This window comes from Pseudopipra pipra, chromosome 5 (assembly GCF_036250125.1).
Source record: "Pseudopipra pipra isolate bDixPip1 chromosome 5, bDixPip1.hap1, whole genome shotgun sequence".
In the NCBI taxonomy this organism is placed as follows: domain Eukaryota; kingdom Metazoa; phylum Chordata; class Aves; order Passeriformes; family Pipridae; genus Pseudopipra; species Pseudopipra pipra.
In genome coordinates this window covers 23,474,823-23,499,673 of record NC_087553.1, presented here as the reverse complement: position 1 = coordinate 23,499,673, position 24,851 = coordinate 23,474,823, and the positions used below count along the sequence as shown (strand labels likewise).

The 24,851-nt window shown below is 40.0% G+C and overlaps 2 protein-coding genes across 13 annotated transcripts in view; one reads left to right on the top strand and one right to left on the bottom strand.

The window, feature by feature from the left end:
• Positions 1-24,851, bottom strand: part of NCF4 (neutrophil cytosolic factor 4) — an 80,563-nt gene that overhangs the window by 22,050 nt on the left and 33,662 nt on the right. Inside the window, exon 1 of one of the 11 annotated variants that reach the window (XM_064654991.1) lies at positions 4,753-4,859. The exons of the other annotated variants lie outside the window; for them this stretch is intronic. The gene's annotated coding sequence lies outside the window, so the exon portion shown is untranslated. Of the gene's footprint in view, positions 1-4,752; positions 4,860-24,851 lie in introns of those variants that run through there. 11 annotated transcript variants of the gene reach the window in all.
• PVALB (parvalbumin) lies at positions 11,243-23,239 on the top strand. 2 transcript variants are annotated; one of them, XM_064655019.1, is made up of 5 exons: positions 11,243-11,349; positions 14,944-15,011; positions 16,982-17,114; positions 17,593-17,702; positions 23,022-23,239. In XM_064655019.1, the coding sequence occupies exons 2-5, from the start codon at positions 14,951-14,953 to the stop codon at positions 23,048-23,050; spliced, it is 333 nt and encodes a 110-aa protein (XP_064511089.1). In that variant the 5' UTR covers positions 11,243-11,349; positions 14,944-14,950; the 3' UTR covers positions 23,051-23,239. The 2 variants fall into 2 exon arrangements, with proteins under 2 accessions (XP_064511089.1, XP_064511088.1); XM_064655018.1 differs by lacking the exon at positions 11,243-11,349 and having other exon boundaries at positions 14,925-15,011.

Below are 24,851 nucleotides of genomic sequence, written 5' to 3'. Positions count from 1 at the left end.
TTGCTCTCAGTTACAGAAAAGTCACTGTTGACATACATTTGAAGGCCAGATACAGGGCTTACCAGTCCACCTACATCATGATGTAAATATACAAAGAGTTTATGAACATCAGAAATTTTTATACTAGAAAAATCATTAGTTTCTCTCACTCTTGAATCCATATTTTGATTCATCAAAGCAGACCTGTATTTCTACTCTGAATACTGTCTTTCCAATAGTTATGAAACAAAAAAAAATTTTAATACACGCTTGCCTTGGCAATATAGTTCACATTCTTACTGATGATTGTCTTATGCTTTCAAAGTCTATCAGATTTAGCTAGGCTAACAGCAGACACTCTACTTTTACATATAATCCTTCTTCAAATCTCAGTAAACTCTTTGTTGAGATAATAGCCATCCAGCTGCTAAACTCACAAGATAATTAAACAGTCTGTGAAAGGACATTTCTTTTTAAGCAGATTTAAATTTTATCAAATGATTACTCCCTCTTAGTTTGAATAATAATTATTCAAATACTTTTTTCTTTTTAACCTTTTCTCACCTAAGTTCTCTCTTGGGCTCTTGGCCAATAAAAAAACTAATCTGTATAGCAGATAGCAGGATAGCAGAAGGCGGCGTGAAGAAGGCAGGAAAAAAAGGCATTAAATAGTTACTGGATTCTCATTTAGGTTACAAATCTAGCTTGAGAGGGACGATTCACTGTTCAAAAGTTAAGGATAAAGAAGACTGTGCAAGATCACAGTGCCTTTGGCATAAGAATTGTTTCTCACTATGAGACATAGAAGTACAATACTTACAAAAGGCCCCAGTTACAGTTCAATACAGAAAATGTGATGCACTATAAAAAAAGTGAGAAGGAGCATCTAGGAAGAGAAACTTCCAGTAATTTCTAATAAGTCTATTCTGCAAATAAATATCTGTCTGAGTTTTCCTGTACTGATTTGGTTTGAGTCTCCATTTTTGACTGGACATATAAAGTACTGGTCAACATGTCTACTTTTACTATACATAGGTAGATTTAAAAAGATGTGGTAGCCATGCTCTAAGAATTTACACTTGAATTAATGTTGCCACAGAAGTCCAAAGACTTTATACAAATGTGACAGTCCTTAAGAAAGATATAATGGGGAAAAGGAGTTAACAATAGCTATTTTTAAAGGGCTAGCAAATTATCTAGAACTACAGGAGAAGGATGTTTGCTATATGCTCTTGATTCCAGTCAAGACATCCTCTCCTTCACTTTGTAAAGTGAACTCCCTTAAATACTTACAGATTTGGCTTTCTTTTTCAAAGTGTCTATATCTACAAAAATTTCTTCTTGCCCAAAACCAACCTATTTATTTCTCTAAACTCGGAGTGTACGGTGTGCTATCATTCTAAGGCAGAGTTTAGCAGATGTTTTTGTTTTGCTGTCTCATCTTCAGGCTCCTTTTAAGGAGCTATTAGTCTTTACGGTTCCCTAATCCCCCAACTAAATTTATCAGCAGTTGATTGCAGCCAAGAGTTAAGCTAAATTAAACTTTGAAATCCCTGTACAGTGTATCAGATGCACTTCTGGGGTAGGGAGCAGAAAGCTCCAAATGTTCTACTTATCAAAAGGTAGGAGAACCATGATTTTGTCTACAAGTTTTTCAAAGCTTCCATACATTTTTCAAGATGGCAACAATTTCCCTGATTTTATATGAGCAAGAACTCCACTGTGGAAACAACTTGTCATTTAACTCCACATCAGGTGTGTACATACATGCATACCCATAATTTTTCACATAGGTATATACTTTCCTCTACAAATGTGTATATTGTATATGGAGGAGGTATGTACACATGGACACTTAGGTTAAGGCTGCGTGCATGTTTGAGACATCTGGTCCAACTGACACCCATGGTGAAAAGGTATTTATCTACATCTCTCTCTCTCAGCGTGTTCCCCAGTCTTCATCCTCACACACTCAATCATTCCCTTGTTTGCTTCTCTTACACACTCATAAGTACTTATCAGAAGAGATATCTCTCCTGCCTTTAGTGAGTAATAATATACAGTGGTTTTAAAAATTTGCGTGTCAACATCAATAGTTGGTTAGTTTTGATGACAATCTATAATCATCCCTTATTATTTCAGAACTGTGAATTTTGTGGTTCTTCTGTGTCAGAAGATGGACACTTATGTATCCTTACATATATACACACACACTAAAAAACAAAAACAACAAACAAAAAAACCAAACACCACAATAAAAAAAAAAACGCAAAACAAAAACCCAAACCAAAACATAAATAGAAGAGTCCAGTACGTACTCTTTCTTATAAAGAAAAAAGCACATGCATTAAATATGGAAGCTTAAGAGGAAATGGCATATGATAGAGATTTATTACCTGAGAGACAGCAATTGCAATCTAAAACATCAGTAGTTTTCAGAAGTCACTGATATCTAACAAGAGATCAGTACCCACATAGATTTATGGTGCCAATGAAGCCCCTAACAAATTGGCCTTTTGTCTACAAAGTAATTATTCAATGGTATTAATTGATCCCCATTGCACTGCAATTCCTGAGAAAAGCTCTAGAAAAGGGGCCTGGTGAAATCTCCATTAAAAACATCACAAGGATCTCAATGACAACTGTGGAAGATGGTTCAGATCCTAAAAAGACAACTGAGTTGAGAGTGCAGCTCCCTGGATGTAAAAGTAATTCTTGCAAACCAGGTTACACTAAACTGGTGAAATGAAAACAAACTTCCTCCCCAGAGACTTCATAGCATTTACTCCGAGGCCAAATCAAAGATTTGTTTCCAAAATCATTTGTCTATCCTTTTGATAAGTTGTTTTTTCTTAGGAGAGAAATTGTGTGTCTAAAGTGTGATTTCTGCTGTCTGTATTCCCATGGCTACTAGAAACCGCTAGAAGGGGAGCTGGGCACATCACATAAAGTGTCAGGCTAACAAATACCAACACAACAGCTCAGAGAAACAGACACTTTCTCCCACCTTCATCCTCCCATATCACACTACAAGAAAAGGAAAAAATAAATCAACAGAAAACTAGCCAAAACCATATAAGGGGATCAAATGTGTCCTTCAGAAATGTAAGCTTATCTAAAAATAGGATGAAAGGCTAAGCAAGTCACTTGTTTTTACTCATAGCAGTAATAAAGGTTCTTGCAAGGGATTTGCACAAGTTCTGTGCTGTTAGAGTAGCATCTGTCTCCTCACTGCCGGAGAAAAATGGTGGCGAGGATTTAGAGCATGTATAACCTGAGAGAGAAATCATCTGTCATTCCCTCACGGGGCATTAGCAAACTTTCCCTCTCCTAGGAGAAGGCAGAGTCACTCTCTTTTCCCTGTCTCTTGTGACCACAGCTTTAAGCATTGTTACAATATGCTTATATTTCATGCTTATGAATAATATTAATAATTGGAACAAATCCATCTCTATTAAGAAAGAGTAAAAAAAGCCCAGTTGAAAGGTGAAAACATTCTGTGCAATAAACAGGGTGAACCTGGTAGCAAAGAAAAGGTCAAGTAACAAACAGATCCTCTGCGTGAAAGGAATGATCCCTTTGCTCCATGGAAGTCAAACTGCTGTCACAAGCAATACCTCTCACCATCAAGACCTAGAGCAACAAAAAAGGAAAGGATGGCCCATTCTGGAAGATATCATCCCAGGACAGGATGTAACATGCAATTTCTTGTGCCACTGCACTGTGTGGTCTCACGTAAACAGTGGATTTCTTGGCATTTCAGTTGTCTGCCCTTTAACAGGAGTAAGTGTTGGAAAAATGAGTTCTTAGGCAGCCAGGCGATAGCAATGGATGACATGGAGGGGCACTACCTCAGAGATCAACAAGGTTTTTAGTATGCTCTGGTACTTGTTTTCTCCTTCCCCAGTTGAAGAGCAGAATTTTCAACAGAAGTGCAGAAAAATAACAGAGATGATACATTTCAAAGAGGCAAAATGCTGCCAACCAACACATCATTTGTGTCTTGTGGGTCTCTCCTTCATCCACGAGCAAGATATTAATGTTCAGCTTTCTGAAATATTTCATTCTTCTTCAAGACAGCAGCTTCTATGTCCCACTGAGATCAAAACTCAAAGGCCCTGGGGGGCTACTGCCTCTTACAAATAACTGTCAAAATACCATAACACGAGCTAAAAGTGCTGATGCATCTGTACCACATGCTGTGTGGTGCTCCACTTCTAGATTACAACCACTTCTTGATTACAAGCCTTCTTTTACCTACACAAGGAATATATATACAAACTTCTGAAAGGAGGAATGCAAAAATGCCTGCAGTAACGTGATTGCTATGAGAGATTGCCACTCTGAACCTTTTTGGGAAGGAGAAACAATACAAACATCCAAGAAAAAAAATTATGCCCATAATGAGGATTGATTCAGATGTGCATAATATAAAAAACATAATATAAACATAAGTTTCTATAAAATGGGTTAGTCCAATAGATATTTTTTTTGCAAATAATATTTTAAACTATAAGAATAAACTTTTTCGCTTTCTGAGGAAAATAAAGAAATCCCAATACATAAGATTATGAACAAGGTGATAAGATGATTATCAGAAGGAATATCTAAAAGGAAATTGTAAGAAGAAGTTGTGATACGCTGGAAATGGCAGAGAAAACATACTTCCCTTAGGAATATGCCTATGAGTCTTTCTTTAATAATTTTTTCTCATTAATTCAGAGGATAGGGATGTTACAAGAAACAAACTCAATTTTTCAATTTGACATTTACCTGAGGGAATCCCAGGTGAATGCTGCTGGACAAGCTAACACTCGAATGTCTGTCCATTCTCTTAAGAAGTTTAGAATAGGCAGCAAGATTAGAGGTTTCCTTGCTGAAGTCTTCTCTTTAGGCAACCTAAAGAGATGAAGAAGAGAAAGCACAGGAGAATTCAGTGTTTGGGTCTGATTTAGGTCATGAACTACATGGATACATGTTTTTAGTGCACATAAGTTTGTTTTGTGTGTATCTGCTTATTAACAACTGGACTGATGCTGTTCAACTCATTTCATCAGGGTGACTGAAACAGTACTACAGATTTATTTACTGTTATTCTCCTTGGCTGGATTCAAATCATGAATTAAACTTGAGAAGATGTCTCATTTACCAATTATGTAAATGGAAGAATTGTTTTCTAATGAAATATTGGCAATAGATAAACAGCTGACACAACAGTGCTCCTGTTCTGCTAGTAGTTATAGACTTCCTTAGCTAGCAATTTCCACCTGGGAGGTTGGCAGGAAAAGCCCAAACTTGCCATTTGAGCATCACTGCTATAAAATTCTTCCCACTTGCTGTTAATCCAGAAAGATATGACTCCCTCACAAACCTCTAACTTTTAAATCCAACTCACTGTGCACTAACAGCTCTGCAATGAATTATAAGAGCGTAAGAAAAAAAAAAAAAAAAAACCCCAACAGATTAATTAAAGAATAACTATCTAAATCTGGGTTTTCGCAGGATTCCAACTGCTAAAACTAAAGTCCAATTTCCCCCAAAGCTGTTTACCCTGATCTAAATACTTTGACTGTTCTCCTACCAGCAGCCTAGTATAAATAGGAATAAGTAATGAAGCCATGGCTCTGCTGTGCTAGTTTTTCTGGAATATAACCCCTGTGGTAATAATTACATGGGCTTATCCATCCCAGTGTGAACACCACCAGAGTGTCAATTATGACAAATGTCTGATACCCACAAGTGTCTGTTGTAAAGAAAACCAACTGTTTCCATTCTCTTAACCTTGGGGTCAAGGTTTCCCACTGGGACTAACAGCTTTTTTTCCTGCTGTAAATATCCATTTGAGATTTGCTAGGAGGTGTTATGATACACAGACCTACTCTTTTAGCACTAGCTTTTTTTCTTCTTGGGTAATTTGAGCCTAACTCTCCCCAGGGGTTCACACCTATCTCTGTTTTTCATTTGTATTATCTCCTTTGGGTGAGACATTTCACTTTCTTTTCCACACCATTTGCAGTACAAGCTGGAGAGTCCCCAAAGCCCCTTGGTAGCATGGACTATTAGTGACCTGTTTCTCACCTCTGGGATATCACTTGCAGCCATTTGCTATTTTCAGCTTTTGAGACAATTATCAGAGGAATGGAAAAATCAGTAAAACTGGAACCACTAAGCTTCTGTCCTAGGAATACAGACTTCTCCAAGGCAAACCAAAGAACAGGCCATTGCAGAAGGAAATGATGATTAGTATGTGCAAAATAATGGACATTTTCAGTCACAGAGTAGTAGTATAAAATACATATATACCTACACGAATATACTCATATGAAGCCTAAAGAGGACACATATGAACTCAAGAGCATTGTATAAGCAAAGAGTCAGAGTACACATGGAGTGAACATTTATGGTTTATATTAGGAAAAAAAAGACTTTTTTTTTTTATGGGTACTGTAAGTCATTCTTTTAGTTGATTTACTTTCCATATACATTCTGGCTGCCTGATCCTTCCACTTTTCACATGTATGTGGTATTATAAACTACACTGAGGAAAATAAGAACTACCATTGTGGATCAAAATTATTTCCTTCCAGTTCTCTAACCCAGCATCCTGTCCACAACAGTGGACATAGAAAAAAGCCTTTGAAGGAACATTATGATGCTTTCACCTAATACTATCCCAAATCTCAACTGCTTTAACTCAGGAGCTTCACAAGCTGGATGTGGCCTGTAGGAGTTTGGACACCTTCAGTGGATCTCTTCCATGAATTTACCCATTCTCCTCTCCAACACATAAAAGTACTCATCATGACAACAGCCTTGGCAGACTAAATGTAATAGATGCTACATTCTTTAGTAAGTAAATTTATCTTTTGAAAAAGCTACAGGTTGTATTCACAAACCTGAAAAGTTTAGTGGTACTTTTGTCATGAGAGGTTTCTCCTAAAATTCTGGAAAACTTCTAATGTGGGTATGAACATTCCATCTTCCCAATAATTACCAGCTGTCTTACTAATTAAAACTCATATTTACTCCTACTCCTCCAAAAGACTTTCAGTACAGGATTTCTGGAATCCTGAATCAATGTACTGTATGGTTTATGGTTATAGAGAGCACCTAAGATGTCTCATTTCAGCTAAGGATAGCAATATGATATTTGTTCCGTTTTTAGAAGTAAGATGAGAGGGGACAATATACCTAGGACCTTGTGAAAAGGGGCAGGTTTGATAGCAGGAGCAGGAGGAAGAAATGTACACCTATGTCATAACTTAGAGACAAAACACTAAAGAAAATACTGCTATTGTAAGGATTCCTGTCCTGCCTCTAAACATAGGTGAGACCAGCACTGAGCTTTGTCTTAGAGGAAATAAAGAACTTCCTGTATAATAAATATTGGCTATAAAATGCTTCAAAAATTTTTGAACAAAATATACTGCAGGCATACAAAATATTTTTTTAAAATATTTTAAATTGTTGCGTGAATTCTTTCCAAATCTACCTGTCCTGTGGATGGGTTAGTACCTGATTTATCATTCTTATATAACAGGGTGGAGTCTATAACAAGCAGTTTAGAATACGCTACAAGCTCAGATAGCAAAGGAACTCCATATTATGCTGTGCACCACAGTACCAAGAAGATGCCAACAAAACAAGGGGAATACAAAAAAACAAATAAGAAAAATTATTACAGGTCTAGAGAGGTTGATTGATGAGAAAAGGTGTAACATAAAAAATTTTGTGTAGCTTAGCTTACCCAAGGACTGAAGGATATTATAACTGTTTGTAAAATCAAATGAAAAGCATAAGCACCAAGAAAAAGAAGGCTGATACAGAGACTTATATGAGCTACTGATGCAATAAAAATATATAAGAGAAAATTTAGCTGGCAACCAAGAAACATCTCTTATCAATAAAGTCTTTTATCAATAAAGCCTCTAAAATTTTAGAATACGCTTTCAAATAAAAAAAAAATCATATGACTTTGAGCCAGCAGTATGCCCAAGTGTCCAAGAAGGCCAATGGCATCCTGGCTTGTGTCAAAAACAGTGAGGTCAGCAGGACTAGGACAGTGACTGTCTCCTTGTACTCAGCACTGATGTTGCTGCACCCTGAATCCGGTGTCCAGTTTTTGGTCCCTGATTACAAGAAGGACATTGAGGCACTGGACCATGTCCAGAGAAGGGCAACAGAGCTGGTGAAGGGTCTGGAGCACAAGTCCTGTGAGGAGAGGCTGAATGAGCTGGGGTTGTTTAGCCTCCAGAAGAGAAGGAACTTGTAGCCGGGTGGGTGTCAGCCTCTTCTCCCAGGCAACCAGTGACAGGACAAGAGCAACTGGCCTCAAGCTGAACCAGGGGAGGTTCAGTTTGGACATTAGGAAGAATTTCTTCCCTGAAAGGGTGTTAAGCATTGGAACATTCCGTCCAGAGAAGTGGTAGAGTAACCATCCTAGGAAGTGTTCAAGAAGTGACTGGATGTGGCCCTTAGTGCTGGTGGTGTTCAGCCAAAGGTTGAATTTTATGATCTTGGAGGTCTTTTCCAACCTTGATCATTCTATCATTCAATTATTTTTTAACAAATAAGGAAAAGAAAGGTGAGTAAAAGACGGTTGGCTGGTAAACCTGAAGACTGAAGTTGCTTGTTATAACACACGTAGTAGGCATGGGAGATAGCAGCAGGGTAAGCTTCCTTTTTAAGGTGCTATGCTAATGCTGTGATGACATCATGCAGAATATTGGGTACATTGGCTGATAGGGACCTGACCACCTTATTATTCAGACTACAGTTATTTATGTGTGGTGGGAAAGAGGAAAAAAAAATAAAATGGATGATCATCCCCAACTCTGCATTGTACATGTATCCTAAAGGGGAAACCCAGCCCTTATCTTTTCCTGAATGAACACAATTGAGATGATAGTAATATGTAACCACATCACTGAAACTAAGGAGTGCTGTAATACAAACTTCCTCCCTAAATTCTATCATTTCACACAGGTGAACTCTCAGTGAGCCTGTTGCCAAAATTCTCTGTGTCTTTCAGTTTCAGGCAGATTTTTACAAATAATCTAGATGTGTCTGATTTTGATTGTATTCTTCTTATTTTAAAAAAAAAATGAACAAAATGCCTTTTAATTAAATACCTGACATGTAACAAAGACCTCACTATTTGGTCAATGTGGTCATAAATCTACTTCTCCCTTTGTAAATAAGCTTTAGTAAGAACTAACTAAAAGGATAAGAAAGGATTTCCACTAATCAGGATTGCTTTCACGTGGCTGAATTACACAGAGGAATCACAATGACTAGTCCTGCACTTGCTCTTCTGTCACCAGTGGACAAATGCACTCATTCCAGTGGAGCAGACAGAAATGGAAGCCACACTCCAATAGCCAAAAAGGACAGTCCTACAATCCTTATCCTCTCTAAGCTGCCAAAAGAAGGTAAAAGAGAAAAGTTGTTCTGCCAGCTACCAAATGGAAATGAAGCATCCCATTAGCAACCATGAAATACTGGTATCCCTAAACCAGAGTCTAATCTTGGTACTACATCAACGGTTTATAATATGTGACAGTTTAAGCCAAACCCCACATCACTGAATTTAGCAAACAGCATACTATTATTACACTATTCCAAAGGTGACACACCGATTGGTTGAAACATCTGAACCCACATGAGTCAGCTGTCTCACACTGTAATTATCACCTGCTCTGAGCTAAAGCACAGACACAGTGTTTGTGAGAAATAAAGGAGGCTACTGAAAAGTAATATTATTTCCTCTACTACTGAAGCACACTGAAAATTCAAAAACCACTACAGGAAGTGTAATAAAAAAAAAAAGAGGGAGAGGGAGAGAACACTAAAATGATTGAATTAACCTTTGTGATGTTTGATTCAATAAAGCTACCTCTTTAGAAATTATCTAAAGCTGCTGGAGTACCTCCAATTTATCTAAGAACTCAGCATCAAAATTATATTGGTAGTAGAGAAATATTTTTAAATATTCCTATCCCATACATATCTCATTTATCCTTCCTCACTTCTAGGATTAATTAACCAAGCTAGAAAAATCAAATCTCAGTTTTGCAGAAACCTGCCCTTCCCCAAAGATAATTTCCATTGAATCACAAAAATCTTGGTTGCTTTTTAACCTAAGCAATGTTGGGTTTGACTATTGAAACAGAAAAGATCTTTTTTTATTCATAAATATACTCCAGGTAAATTTGATGCATAATCCTTCATAAAACGTTTTCCTTTGCCAGAAAAACATTAAATATCAGGGAAAGTGTCCCCAGATGGATTACAGAATAGCAAATACCTCTCAGTGGCATTTTTAGTTTTGTTATTATTGCTTGACAGAGTAAAAATAGAAGTGTCTTCAAAGGTGTCTTTCCCTGGAATGAGCAACTCAGCATAAAGAAAATTTATATGCTGAAAAAGTTACGGTCAATGTATTATGACTGTATATATCATATCTCTTCATTTACAATGTCTTGTCTCTCCTAAGAAAGCTCAGGTTGTAAATTTTTTAGGATTCTATAGCATCTTGCCCAATGGGGCCCTGAATGCAGATTTTGGATGCCCCTTTAAGTATGAGCAATCAGAATTACACAATTGAGTTTGCTGTTGCCTGCAGGAAAAAAATATTTCTGACTTCCTTCAAGGCCAAGCGGTAAGGCTGAATGTTGCAGCTTCAAGTGCAGGAGGCAATTTAGAGCTGTTCTATTTTGTTTCAAATAGTATCTGCCAGGGCTAAAGAGAGAAAAGGACAAATTCCCGAGAGTGTCTTTGTTCCCCTCACTCGGATGAGGGCATTACATCTTCCTATCCCCTTCCTTCACGAGCAGAGTCCCATCTCTCGAACTGAACGTCCTGATTCATCGTGATCTCCCCGATGCCACTTTCATCTGATGTATGATTCACGGCCCTTTATAAAATGTTTTCCCTTGCTAGAAATACATTAAATATCAGGAAACGTGTACCCAGATGGATTACAGAATGGCAAATAGGTCTCAATGGCATTTTTATTGTTATTTGCCTATTTGCCCCGAAATAACTCATTTATACCGCTTGCCTCTCCCCTTAACACTAAAGTTTCAAGCGGACCATCAGTTTGCCAAGGTAATGAGTTTTCACAGCCAGAGGAAGGTAAGCGCCAAGGATTATTAATAGTGTTCTTCGATTAGTTAAGGGAAAGATAAATGTGACACCGCCAACAAACCCCCTGAATATCTGATACCAGTGAGGAGTGGGTATCACCTGCCGAAAATAGAAAGAGCGAGAGAGATTATATAAGTGGGGTTCCTACCCCGAGTTCCACCTCTTTTTGACCACCTCCCTATCTCACACCCTTTTCAAGCGTGCTTAGCAGAGATCCAAGTGGTAAGTAGTAAGAAAATGCTCAAACTTCCACAGCAAACGTGGATTCTCCAGCTCCTGACAAGAAGCAGGACCTTCGCCCGAAGGAAAGCAGACTAGGATATCTTTCATCCTTCCGACCCCATCCCCCTTTCTACAAACAAAAGCTCGGAAACAAAGAGATGCAAATCTCCCAAACACTGAGGAATGGCTTCCCGCAGAGGAGACTTCAAAGGAGAAGATAAGGCCATTAAAAGGAGTAAATAACTGAACACATTGAGGGGACAATGAGGAGAAAAGGAGGGGAGAAAGTGAAAATAACAAAAGAAAGTGAACGAGAACGCAAGCAAGGACTCGGCGAGCAGAATTTACTGAAATGTCCAGCCGTGAACTGGCAAAAAACCCCCTAACATCCAAAACACATAAAGAAATGGCATCTCTCCTTCTGCACACACGATCGCAAGCGATGAGATGAAGATCTCTTTGGTGTGGTAATTAGGAAGCTAAAGGAAACGTTTCACTCTTTTTGCAAAGGACCACCGTCTTTCTGTTTCAGTGTTTGGCGTGCGGGCTTCGTCATGTTCAGGAAACTCTCCCTGAATTGTTTGCCTTTGGCGAGGGTGGGTCGATTTCTACTTAATTTATTTGGTCGTTTACTTAGTAAGAATTTCATCATTCTGGCGCTGGTGGAAGGGGGAGTCGATCTACATGAAAGCTTCTGGGCAGACAACTTGGAAATCCACGGTGTGGATTTTGCAAATAGTTCGGGCAGGAAAATTGGCAAAATCTCAGAGGTAAAGGAAAACGCGTCATTCATCTCTCAGGGATGATGAAAAAAGGTGAAGGGTCGAGTGTGAAACTGCCAATTCGTGAAACGCCTTTTTTATTAGAATAACAGTTTTGACTACGGCTTGGTGTTACAAGCTTCTGGAATTTTGCTAGTTGTACTTAAACAGGGGCAGTGCTGAGCTTAGAGATGGGCCTCTCAGATTCCCAGCTGTCCGCTTTGCAAACCTGTGTGTCGCTGCTTTCACTTTTCTGGCCATAGAGGGTACACGGCTTCTGAGCAGGGGACAGGGAGCTGGGGGAAATGTTATTTACGCTCTACAGATGGCTCCACCTGATCTGAAGCCTCGTTTTTCTGACACCTCTCACTTTTCGCCTCCACAGCATGATTAGGCCGTAGAGCCCTCACAGATCCGATGACGGAGGGAAAGCTGGGCAGTTCGCGCATCGTTAGGGATGCGGAGGGAGCCGCCGGGCTCCCATCCCCGGGACACAGACACAGAATGCGCCTCTGGCCGGTTTCCTTGGCATGAGGCTAGTTAACCTGATAGGCGTCTGACAGCACAGCAGGCAGCGCTGCGCATCGCTTCTGCCAGCTACCTGCTTGAGTTACCCCCAGGGCAGCCTTCCAAATGTGCTCTGCCTTGTCAGCAGAGCGGGGTTAACACCGAAACACGAGTCACCCGCAACGACAGCATCTTCACTGGCGGGAGGTCAGGTGCGTTCCTGTTGGTAGGGACCTAAAAGGAGGCTCTGTGCCTCCAAGACCGAGGGTACCTCAACAACGGGTTTGCAAAAGGTTCATAAAGGAGAAAAACCTGCGGAGACTGAGGCCCATCTCCTCTTCAGTTCTCACCGATGCTGTACGCAACGAAGGAGGGTGATGCAGTATCGGGCCGGCGCCACCTGCACTGGGAGCAAGAAGGGATTCTTCTCTTTTCCCTCAGTTAAGAAGAAGTAAAGGAACGTCAAGGACATAAAGTCTCGACATTTATCTCTGGCAAATAGTTGTATATTGATTGGTCTACACTTAAATTATGTGTAAAATGGACTAACGACAAGGTTTTAATCTGTTCTACAACGAGGCGTTTTCAACTCAGCTCTCCAAGCTGAACTCCACTAAAGCAGGAGACCCAAGTACGCCGAGTACTGTTTTTACTGCACCTTTCCATCTCCCATATCCAAAACAAGGGGGGCTGCTGACCCACGTGGGAAGGTGCGTGGAGCTCCTCTGTGGGGCTGCGGTTTATCTCGTTTCAGCTCCCCAGCGTTCAGCTCCTCTTTCCCTGTGGATCAAGGAAGGATGCGTCCTGCCTGGGGAGAGGGACTCGGTTCCCCCATCCGTCTCCTTGTCTGTCCTCGGAGAAAACTAGGCATCCCTCATACCTCAGGAAATACACGGAAAAGGGGGGAGAAGGGGGACTTCCAACGAGAGAAAACCGACAGTCCCTCCCACAACGAAGAGAGGCTGTTTAAAAAAGAAAAGGGAAAAAAAAGGGGGGGAGACCCCAATGTCACCTCCTCCTCCGTCCTTCTGCGCTCAGTGTCATGGTAATGATTCACCCATTATAGCTGTACTTGGGCCGCGGAAAAAAAGGATGGGGCTTTTACTTTTAAAAGTACAGAGCAATTACTGCAGCGCGACCCGAGGTTCTGCACCAGCCGCCCCCTTTTCGAGGCCGCTCTCCGGCGGCCTCATTCAGAGGAAAGATGTGATCGTGGCAGCGGGACCGGGCCGTACCCGCTGATCGCGCCCGGGGATCTCGCTGCCACCGCTCTGTCCTCCCCCGTCTCTCCCGGAGCAGCGATGCCAATACTCCTGCAGAGATCTGCCCTACTACTGGGCCCGAACCTTGGCTATCTCAGCCTAATGGCTCCTGCCCAAACTCTGAGAGCAAGTTGGACTTCTTGCCATATTGCACTTGAAAAATGGGCACAGATTCTTGGAGAAAAAGAAACAACCCTAGAAAACACATTACAAATCCTAAATCCTTTTTTTTTGACGCTGCCGTAGAGTGCCCGGTCCCGCCTGAGAAGCCCACTACCTCACAGGAGCTCCGCACGAGTATGTTGTCATCTTGCATCTCGTTTTGCCATATATCACGGAAGATTCTGCAGCATATTGTGTATTACAAACGGGATCTGTAGGATTCGCAGGCATGTGATAATTAATTCAGCGAGGATGATGCTTAATATGGACTGGCCCGAAAGAAACGAGGTCTAAAAGGAATATGTGTGTGAAGGGAAGGGGGAAGGGAGGAGGGGTAGATGTTTGAAGTGTTTGAACGATAAGGCGAATGTTCAAAAGCTACATTATATTTGCTTCTCGACCTGAAGAGCAGCTTGAAGCTTGGCATATGCTGTAGTTCCTTACTCATCACCGAATATAACGGGTAAAGCTCGTCCTGACTTACTAAAGGAAAAGGCTCTGCTCTGCACCACTAGTTTGTCCACTGCACCCGAGGACTTGACCTTGGCAAAACTCTTTCTCCAGCCGGTATCTCAGCAGACTCTGGCACTGCTCCAGTAAGCCTTAGGCTCCAGCCTCCCAGAGAGCGACCCCCACTCGCGTCCTCCCCCACCCCAGTCCCCTCAAAGGCATCCCCGTGTCCTCTCTTTAGCTGAACCCTCGCGTCTGTGGACTACTTGGTGCTCTGCAAAGTGGAGAGCGACAGCCCACGGCACTTATCCACGCAGAGCTATAGAGCTGGCACAGGTCCAGCCTTTCCCGGTGTGCCATCCCCACACAGCACTGCAGCTTTGGTCATATGAGCAGAAATGATGAGAAAAGCACTTTTTAATCTTTTCGCACTTGCTTCCCTGTTCAAACAGTTGCAGGATGGCTATGACTGACGTGCTCAGCGCTGAGGATATCAAGAAGGCTGTGGGAGCCTTTTCAGGTAAGTGCTTTTTCCTTTTTTTTTCTTCTCTCTTTTCCCTCTTTCATCTCTTCAGCTTAGGATAGTAGTGCATTTATTTAAGCTATGGGAAGATTAGAGGAACCAGCTAGACAAAATTTCAAATGAGGATGTGTTTTCAGAAGTGCAGTGAATGCTTCTGACAGGTTTATGAAGTACAAGGCTGCATTCTCAGCAAAGTTGTCCTGCACGTTACAGAGGTGAAATATTTATTTTAAAGGAAAGCAAGCAGTAACAGCAGATAGACGTTGCTTCTACGGAGAGGATACTTTCAAAGGGAACAAAACCCTCGACGAACCACGCTGCATTATATCTTGATGTGGGATGGGAAGTCAGCAGTGGATGTCGGCAGCTTCCCACTTATTGCTGAAATTCAGTTTCAGGTATTACAGAACTCTGTTTCCCATTTCAAGGAGATAAGAAACCGGTCTTGTACTCCCTATGCGGAATCCCCGGGTAGATTTAGCTTTTCGGGATGGAGCAGAAGGCAACAGTAGAGCAAGCGGGTGCACTGCTCGACTGCAGAAGCTCTCTGCAGGGCGAATAGCTGCAGCGGTCCACACTTTCAGACTCCTCTGGGTTTCAGATATTCCTTATCCATCACATTCATCGCGACCCCTAAAACTGACAGCAAACCCTCTTCTCTGTGCTTACAGAGATTCAGGTAGTTAAGGTTGCTTTCAAAGAAAAGCTAGAAATCGTGCTCCCGGATGCACGTTCTCCACCCCCTCCCCCAAACTACCTGGCTGACCGCACCAACCCGGAGAGACGCCTCTGTCTATCCTGGTCTGTGCGATGACCTTCCCGAACAGACAGAAGCGCAAAACCCGCTGAGCCCGACTCATCTGAGCAGCCGGAGAGTCGAGAGACTGACAAACTGCTTTGCTCAATTGAGCAGCTGTTTTACTCATTAGCTTCCATTGTCCTATGGCCATCTCCAAATCTCGGAGCAGATGCAATTAGCAGCAAGTAATGACAGATCTCAGTCAGGCAGATCACGAAAGACTGAGATTCCTTAATTTTATGTAATAGGAAAATTTAATGCGGCGGGAATAAGAATGCAGGGGGAAGGGGAAAAAAAGTCCACCGCAGGTTTTGGAGGTCACTGTATCGGATTTCTAATCCACATCACAGGCATTACGCTACCTGGGTGGGACAAAAGCGGGTGCGGTTAAAGGACAGGAGAGGTGGAGCAGGTAAACTCATTTATCTCGGCTCCGATTTCAAGGGTTCCGGGTTGTTTAGGTTTTTTTTTTTTCCTCCCCGGAGACCGTTCCTCACAAGGTCTTGCAGGCAGCGCGCCGTACAGCACTCCCTTGCAGGATCTGAGCTCACACACCACGATTGCACATACCTTTTAGCGGTCGAAGTGCAACACTGATTTCTAGTAAGTCTCCAGGAAAAAAACGAAACAGAGCTGAAACAGTCGTGTGCTCTGAAACACTTCTCGCAATGCTAGGCTCCATGGTTGAGCAAGAGCTTTTTTTGGGGTTGTTTTTTTTCCCAAAGGTGGAAATGTCAAAAAGTGACAGCTATGTAGTAGTCAGAGTCTGCCCTCAAATGTCTGTTCTGACTTAAAACTTAGTAAAAATAAAATAAATAAAAAATGTTTAAGGCACTGAAATGAGACTAAGCAGGTTAGAACTCAGCTCCCAACTCTATCACAGACTTCTTGTATGACCTTGAGCAAGTCTCATACCCCTGTGGCTCAGCTCTTCATTTGCAAAACGGAGGCATTGCCCCTCTCCCCCTGCGTTTATTTCCATTAGCACCTGTGAAGCATGGACGATTACACTGCGTACAGTGTCACATCCAGCTCCTACCACAGCTGGGCTCGACTGTTCCTCCCAGGACAGGACAAACAGCAGCATGGAAAAAAAAAAACACAGGTGTGTGTTGGTGTATGTTTCAATTATTTTTCTAAGCATTTCTCTGGTTTTCATCTCTTATAGCGGCTGAATCTTTTAACTACAAGAAGTTTTTCGAGATGGTAGGATTGAAAAAGAAGAGCCCAGAAGATGTGAAGAAGGTTTTTCATATTCTTGATAAAGATCGAAGCGGTTTCATTGAAGAGGAAGAACTGAAGTAAGTAAAGATACATCCTTTCTCTAATAACCCCACCTTAAGAGTCTAATTCCCCACCTTAAGAGTCTAATTCCCTGTGGGGTTGGTTTGTTTGTTTGTTTTGTTTGGTGGGGTTTTTTTGGGGGGGTTGTTAACAAGAATCTAGGTAATAACATACAATTCAAGCTCTTGACTAGTGTTTGTGTGAGTTGTTTGCTAAGCATATGATCTTAAAGTGTGTTGGAGATATCTAGCTGTAACTTCAACTGTAGGATGCCTGAAACACATGAATGGTCAATACCTTACAGATAGTTCTTCAGCCAAATGCAGTTTCAGAGTAAAGTGCTTCTCCTGAATGTTAAAGAAGGTCAGGAACAGAAGATACAACCCTGGATTCCAACTTGCATATCAAATCAGTGGTAAAAAATAATACGCAGTGTAATTGCTCTGGGAAAAAAACAACAACCCAACTTTCCTTTTTTCCTTGCCTCCTCTTCAGGTTTGTACTGAAGGGCTTTACCCCAGAAGGAAGAGACCTATCAGACAAAGAAACGAAGGCTCTTCTGGCTGCTGGAGACAAGGACGGTGATGGTAAAATTGGCGCTGAGGGTATGTGATTAGAGGAGTAAACTTTGACAGTAACGTTCGAATATTACTCTTACATACAAGAACTGAGAAAACCTAGGAATCACTGGGGGCTGTGACCTTCTGAAGGACACAGTTTGGGTTTAATGAAATGCCAAGTCCTGCTACATTTGCCATGCCTTGCTTGGAGGCTTTTAGGGAAGAGGAGCGGAGTTCTGACACTAGAGGGGGCAAGAATTCACAGAACCCAGGCTGTGGTTCAGGCACAATACAGCGCAGGACTAAGTACCTATCCAAATTCTAGTTCGATTAGTTTAATTTGTCTGTTATCAGTGGAGTGATGATCAGGACACTTCAATTTAAAAAGTCCAGGCTCGACTATAAAATTTAGAAAGAAAAAAATCTGGGTACCAGCATTTCTGCTTGATTAGTTAGCAGGAAAGTAATGCATGACTTAGCAAAGCAATGCTCTTAAAATTCAAAGTCACCCATTTTGCTACAGAATTTCTATACAATAACAGTCTATCCAGCTTATGCTAGTGTTTATGTGGGTCTTTACAGCTAAGAAAGCTTGTCACTCCCTTTTACTGAATATGAGAAACACAAGAAAAGAACAACTTTTCCTCTCCTGCAAAAAACTACTCCTGTTTACTATTCCCCCTTCAGACGAATCAGTTTAGCTCATATAAAAAATTTCTCCTTTTTCCTCTTTCTGGGAGGTGAGAGTGAGTGACATATTGGAAGAGACATGAAGAGATGCGATTCTGAACTAAAACTTTCTTCATTGCAGAAGATAGTAGAAGTTTGTGGCCAGAATACCAAGTCACCTAGAAGCAGGCAGCTTCTAAGTTTTTGCCATATTGATAACCCGTATCATAAGTTAAAATCTAAAAAAATACCTAAAATGCTCATATCTCTCTGTGTTATCTAATCTCTGGGATTTGTAAGAAGACAGAATTAAAAAAAAGAAACAAAAAGCAAAAAGCAAAATACAGTAAACTAACATACTCTCTAATCTAGAAGCTGAAAAAATAACACACAAAATCAGCCACTGACATATTAGTCAGGTGATACATTAGCTGAACTGCCCATTCATAGCACATTGGCATATCTGTTCCTAGATCAAAGTCTCTTAATTTCTCGGATTATGACTATAGTATGGTTGCAGAGGAGCAATTGTGCAGCATTTCAAGGAGGCTCCTGCTAAACTTTAGCAGCACTGCTGAATCCAATACAGGTATAATTATTTAAAATTTCATTATAATATAATTTTATTCATTATTCTTTATTATATGGGTCTTCCTTATACACATTAAAATTAGTGACAATAGTACTACTGGGCAAGAATACCTAATCCAGGTAAGTAAGCCTATAGCTGATTCACCAACCTCACATTAGATAAATTTTCAGCTATTCCAGAAGACTGCAAACCAAATCAAAATCAGTCTCAACTGGAATAAAAGAACTATATTGCAGAATGATTTTGGCTTATACAAGAGAATACAGAATTAATATTTTTACTTAAGATTGATCACTTTTTTCTTAAAGTTGAAACAATGCCTGAAAGCCAATACATTGTAATAAAGCAATATGAAATGCCTCTTCTCCTTATCTCCATCTTCTACAACTTTTATTGTTCCTTAACTTTGAAATGGAATTACTCTGAATTTATACTTGATAATGAGAAGAGAATGATGTGGTTTTTTCTTCTGCTTCTTGTGACTATATCCCTACCGTACAACACTATCAAGTTTCTTTTCCATTTCTTAAATTTGACTTCAACAGCAAATTGCTACACCAGAAATGCTTGAAATACATCCCCCATTTGGGACTGTGCCCAAAAGATGAGGAGGATAGATACTTCCCAGCTTTTCCTTTGGTTCATAAATCCAGCTCCAGAATATAACCACATAGGTAAATAAAACATAAAGTCACGGAGGTACATCGCATTCATATTCAGCATTGCAATGCTGTATTTTTGTTGCAAACTGTTTGTTTCCCTGTAACTGAATTGTCAGGCATCCCTTTTACCCCTTGTTTCAAGCAACCAGCTTCAAACAACACTATATGGTCACAAGCATGTAGCCTTTCACAGGGGTTAATGTTAATTCTCCAGATGGCCCTCGAATGTTGTCCCTCAGGAGCCCAGAGCAGTTGTAAGAAGTGATCTTCAGGGATTTCTAACACCACACAGCCAACTGTGTCAGGTATACACCACAAATGTTAATCCCAGCCTAATCAGCCTTCTTTTAGCTAGGGTCTCACATTACAAATTTCCTCTTAAGTCTCTTGCTTTAAACCTCTTCTCATTCCTGCAAGACCATTCAGCTCTGAAATAGTTTCACCAGTTTACCTCTCGTCTGATCATGAGTTCTAGCTTGTGGCTGATGTGCCAGTTTCAAACAGTTGAAAACTTGAAGCCAGTTCATGTAAGACATGATCATCTTCTGTGCAGTGTCAAACCCCCACCATACCCCACCAATGTGGACAGATGATGATGAATATGAAAAAAGTTGCAGGTCCAGGACAGGTTACCTAATAATGCTCCCAACATTAGCTTCCAGATTGGACCGGAAAGTGATGCTGAAGCAGCTCTGCACGCTTCAGGAAAATATTTATAAGAAAGAGGAGAAAAGAAAATTAAAATTTCTGCTCATAATATTGGTTTTAATCTATTTTGTGTATTAGCATTGGACATGCAAGTCATGCCTTTCAGTTTCTTGATATCAATAGACTTGAGAAAGTACATAGAGACTTTTCAAAGATCATGCACTGTAGGCAGAACAAATCCAAATTTTTATCCCAGTAAATCAGAATCTTTTCCTTCACACAGCTCAACTCCTGCAAATATTCTTAAGTGTTTCAATTATTTCCTTTAAATGTTGTAGAAATGTGACATCAAGCATTCAAAATTACAACTGTTAAGTCATGACCTTGCCACAGGTAAAAGTCATGACAAAAATGAAGAGTCTTTTGGTAGTCCTCCATTTTTTATCCCAATTTGTGCCCTTGTATCTTATATAACAAATTACTGTCAGTCGTTACTTATGAAGTTTCCTAAACAGATTTGCTATTGCAAAGATAATATAAAAAACATAATCTGATGAGAGAAATCGTGAGCCTACAACATGTTCTTTGTAACAACATCTGTCATACTAGTAAAATACTAGAGGGTATGCATTAGGCTGGTATATACTACTAAACTGTACTGAACACAGTGAAACAATCCTCACCTAAGTCAGAGTTTTGACACAAGACAGCTAGTAAATTATGTTACATGACAAAATAGTCTAAATGCTTGTAATTTAAAGCTATTATTTGTGCAAAGAAAGACATAATTTTATTTGGAAGGATAACTACAACTGGAAACGAGGATGCAGTCAATCACAAGGATTCCCTTACTATCAGGCCACAGGCAATAAACATTTACAAGAATGACCAACAGGCAGGGGCTACTATACACAGTGCCTTATCTCAGAAGTTTTGCATATGTGAATACCCTTCGTAGCAGTGCCTCCACAAGCCACCTGTGGTTGGGCTAACCTTCATAAGAAAACAGTGAACTAATTTACAAGATTATTCAACTGGAACATCTTTGAAATATTTAAAGCATATTGAAAATCCTGGGGAAAGTATAAATCATGTAGCAGTTACTCATGAAGGAGTATTTTATGGTTTACTGGCTATCAGAAAGTACCCACGAAATATACTGCCATTAAGTGATTATATCACTATCAAAACGTACTATAGAAAATATTTGGCTGCAAGTCTGAATAGCCTTTTCCAAGTATATTCTATAGATACAAATTATTATAAAAAAGATTTAATGTAGCAAGAATGACAATTTTTTTCTAACAGTGTACACATAGTTTCCCTTTTGGAAAGGTCTCATCCATTGCAGTTCATGTTTCTCCCTGCAGGATTTATTCACACAGTGATTTAATAATTATACCCTTTCTCCTTTTCTGCCCAGAATATTCAGGGTGTCTATCACAAGCACTTTATGTTATCTCTTAAATTCAGTTTGCAACACTTTCGATCTATGTACCCACCATGTACAGGATTTATACATGTTTTGTGTTAACTAATCTGCATCACTAATCCTAATTTGGATTTACATCTTTCAAAATGATGGATAAATTGGAATTAATTTAAACCCTCTGACACTTTTATTTCTCAGTCTGGTTTGTCAGCATTTGGCAACCGTGTTTGGACATATCATCAAAAGTGCTGTCTGTTTGCACACAACAGTCAGTTAATATCTCACTGGTTCATAGTCTAGCATTTTTCAACTGAACACTAGAATATTCTTTAAAATGCCTAATTTTCACCTTCTATCTTTCTTAGTTGCCAGACATTACTCTTCACTATGTCAAACTTCAGTGATTTTTTTCTTGAGCCTTCACCGACGACTGCCTCCCGTATTTTTCATTTTCCTCTCAGCTGATTATGTTAAACCCATAAACCACTCTCTCTGCATACCCTCTAATCCCTTTATCATCTTTGTTGCCCTTCTTGGGATTCCCTCCAGTCTGTCATTTTTAACGCGCTGAGGCACATACAACTGTGCAAGGTATTCTCATGTGTAACTGCTCCAAGGTTAGATGGAGTTAGGAATTATAACCAGCCAGCTATTCACTGGGATACAAATGCGCTTTTTCCATGCTTTATCTCCCTGCTGAAAGGCATTATGTATACTAAAGTACAAAATAACCCCAAATTGCACATAGATACATTTATGTAAATATTATGGATGTAACACTAATAAAACCCACAGGGTAAAGTCCTGGCCCTCTGAGACCACAGAAATTTTTCTCATTCTCAACAATATGGTCAAGATTGCTACATAGGTTGGTACCAGCCTTCTGTTTTTGTAATTTGTCATTTTCAGCCAATTTGGCATTACAAAATTGAGTTTAAATGCAATATAATTATAATATAGGGACACGAATACTTTGAAAGACTCATTAATGATTCTCTTTGCCAAACTCTGATATAAAGGAAATTTATCTTACTGCAAGATTAAATTTCCAGTTCTTGCCTTCATCCCATTGAGATTTACAAAGGAATAACAGGGAACTAATCAAGTTCTTCAGATGAATAGCAGTGGACAGTCTTGACAGTCTGGCATGTATAGCATTTCTCCCTTACCCTCAAAAATCCTTTCATTTCACTGTAAGATTTCCCAAGTCATACTTTCCCTTTAATTAACTTGGATTTCTTTGCTCTTCTGTTATTGTGATGTTTTTGCTACAGCAGTGACTCTGTAATCATTGTAATATGCTTCCTCCTTCTTTACATTTTCTTTTTTTAATATTTTTAAAAATTCTTTCCCTTCTCCAGAATTTGCAACTCTGGTGGCTGAATCATAAAGGCTTTGACCAATGCAAACCCTTCACCCATCCTTCACTGCCCAATTCCAACCACCTCCTGCTGACTGCTTTGGCTCCTGTTCTATTTATTTATGTTATTTTATACTCCAGCTCTGTTCTCTGCAATCCTGCAACTCTGTAATTGTGCTGAAAGATACTGTTAAAATAATAAAGGTCACATCAATCTGGGCTTTCTTCTCTCTCACTACAACTTGTTTCTTATTTTGTGTAGGCTTGGCACACACTGAGAGAAAATGTTACTCTTTTTTGCTGACATCCCTGCTGCTTTATCCCTAGCTAGGGTAAAGTGGGAAGAAATTTAAAAAATTATTTGGGATAAAACATGCATATAATGAATCATTCAGTCCAAGTTCTGAACTGTGGCAAAACTGACTGTATTATTTTTAAGCTATCCCTGCTAAATGGGTGCATACTCATAGCCTGGAAAATCTCTAGTGATGGAAAATCTCTAGTGATGGCAATTACCCAACTTAATTTGGCAGTTTGTTCTTTCAACTTAATCAGTGTTATAGCTAAAAAGTATTTCCTAATATTTAACCTACATCTCTCTTGCTGCAGTTTGGTGATCAGTAAATTGATCCTTCTCTGTATAATTTGTTAAATTTGCCCAGTCCAGGAGAAATTTGGGATAAAAGGTTTGACAGGAATATCAGTTGGTGCCAATCATACATCGAGATAACTTCACAACCTATTAAAAAGCAGTCACTTCTAAAACACAGGGCATGTTTACTAGTAGCATTACACAACTATCTAGGACAGTAAGAATGGAATATTCACAAGAAACAACAATATTTATTTCAGGAAAGGGGACACCAAGATTCAGGTGTGATGCTGCTGTTGACATTCCCTCTGTTAAAACACTAAATCAAAAAATCCCACCAAAAAACATTTATTCTAACATTTACCAGAGAAGTGACTATCTTCTTTGAAGTTACATATAGGAAACTGAGACTCAAGCTAAGGAAATTACTAGACTAGAGTCAGCCTATGGCACAGCTCAAGGAAATTACTAACTAACAGTAAGCCTATGGCAGAGCTCAACACTTCTTTCCTAAATCCCGTTCAGTAACTTTGGCACCAAGTTCATGCTTTTCACCTCTGTCGTCGTCGTTGTTGTTGTTGTGTTGCTTTTGAAGCAAAGATTAAAGCAGGGGGAAAATCCTTTTAGGCAACATCTTCCCCACATCTTGACAGAGCATTGATTACTACTGCAATAAAAAGGAAGGATATTTTCCATTTCTGTGTTCCAAATGAAACCCTGCGGCAATAATACCTTATTCAGTTTAGATTTATTATCACTAATTTAGCACAGACAAAAAGATAAGGCTGAAACCCTGTCACCATCACACTGTAGAGAACACATCCTCTGCCACAGCGATTACCCAATGCTACTCGGGAAGCCAATAAATTCTCCCTTAAAGCCATTGTAGATTTTCACTCTGTAGTAACTTGCAAGGAAGACTTTTTGCTGAAGCTGCTGTGCGTTAAAAAGAAATCCTTTGGTTTTGCACAATGTATATACGGTTCTGAAGGATGTATTGATTTTTAAGTATTCTAAATAAAGCAAAAGAAAATGGATTGCAGTGGAGCGAGTTTATTTATTGCTTTTCCTCGGCAGCTGCTGACCTCACGTGGCAATAAAGCGCCATTACAGGAGCACGCAAGGCTACGGAAAAAGCATCAGGAACTCCGCTGTTGCAGTACTGTGAACGAAGATCCATGGAATTCGAGAATCGACATAAAAATCACTAAATAAACAAAGCCTTTTATAGTCCCTTCC

Coding starts and splice junctions, on each gene's coding strand:
- PVALB (XM_064655019.1), top strand. CDS start 14,951: ATGGCTATGACTGACGTGCTCAGCGCTGAGGATATCAAGAAGGCTGTG. Junction 15,012..16,981: donor GGCTGTGGGAGCCTTTTCAG/GTAAGTGCTTTT, acceptor CATCTCTTATAG/CGGCTGAATCTTTTAACTAC. Junction 17,703..23,021: donor TGGTAAAATTGGCGCTGAGG/GTATGTGATTAG, acceptor TCCCTTCTCCAG/AATTTGCAACTCTGGTGGCT.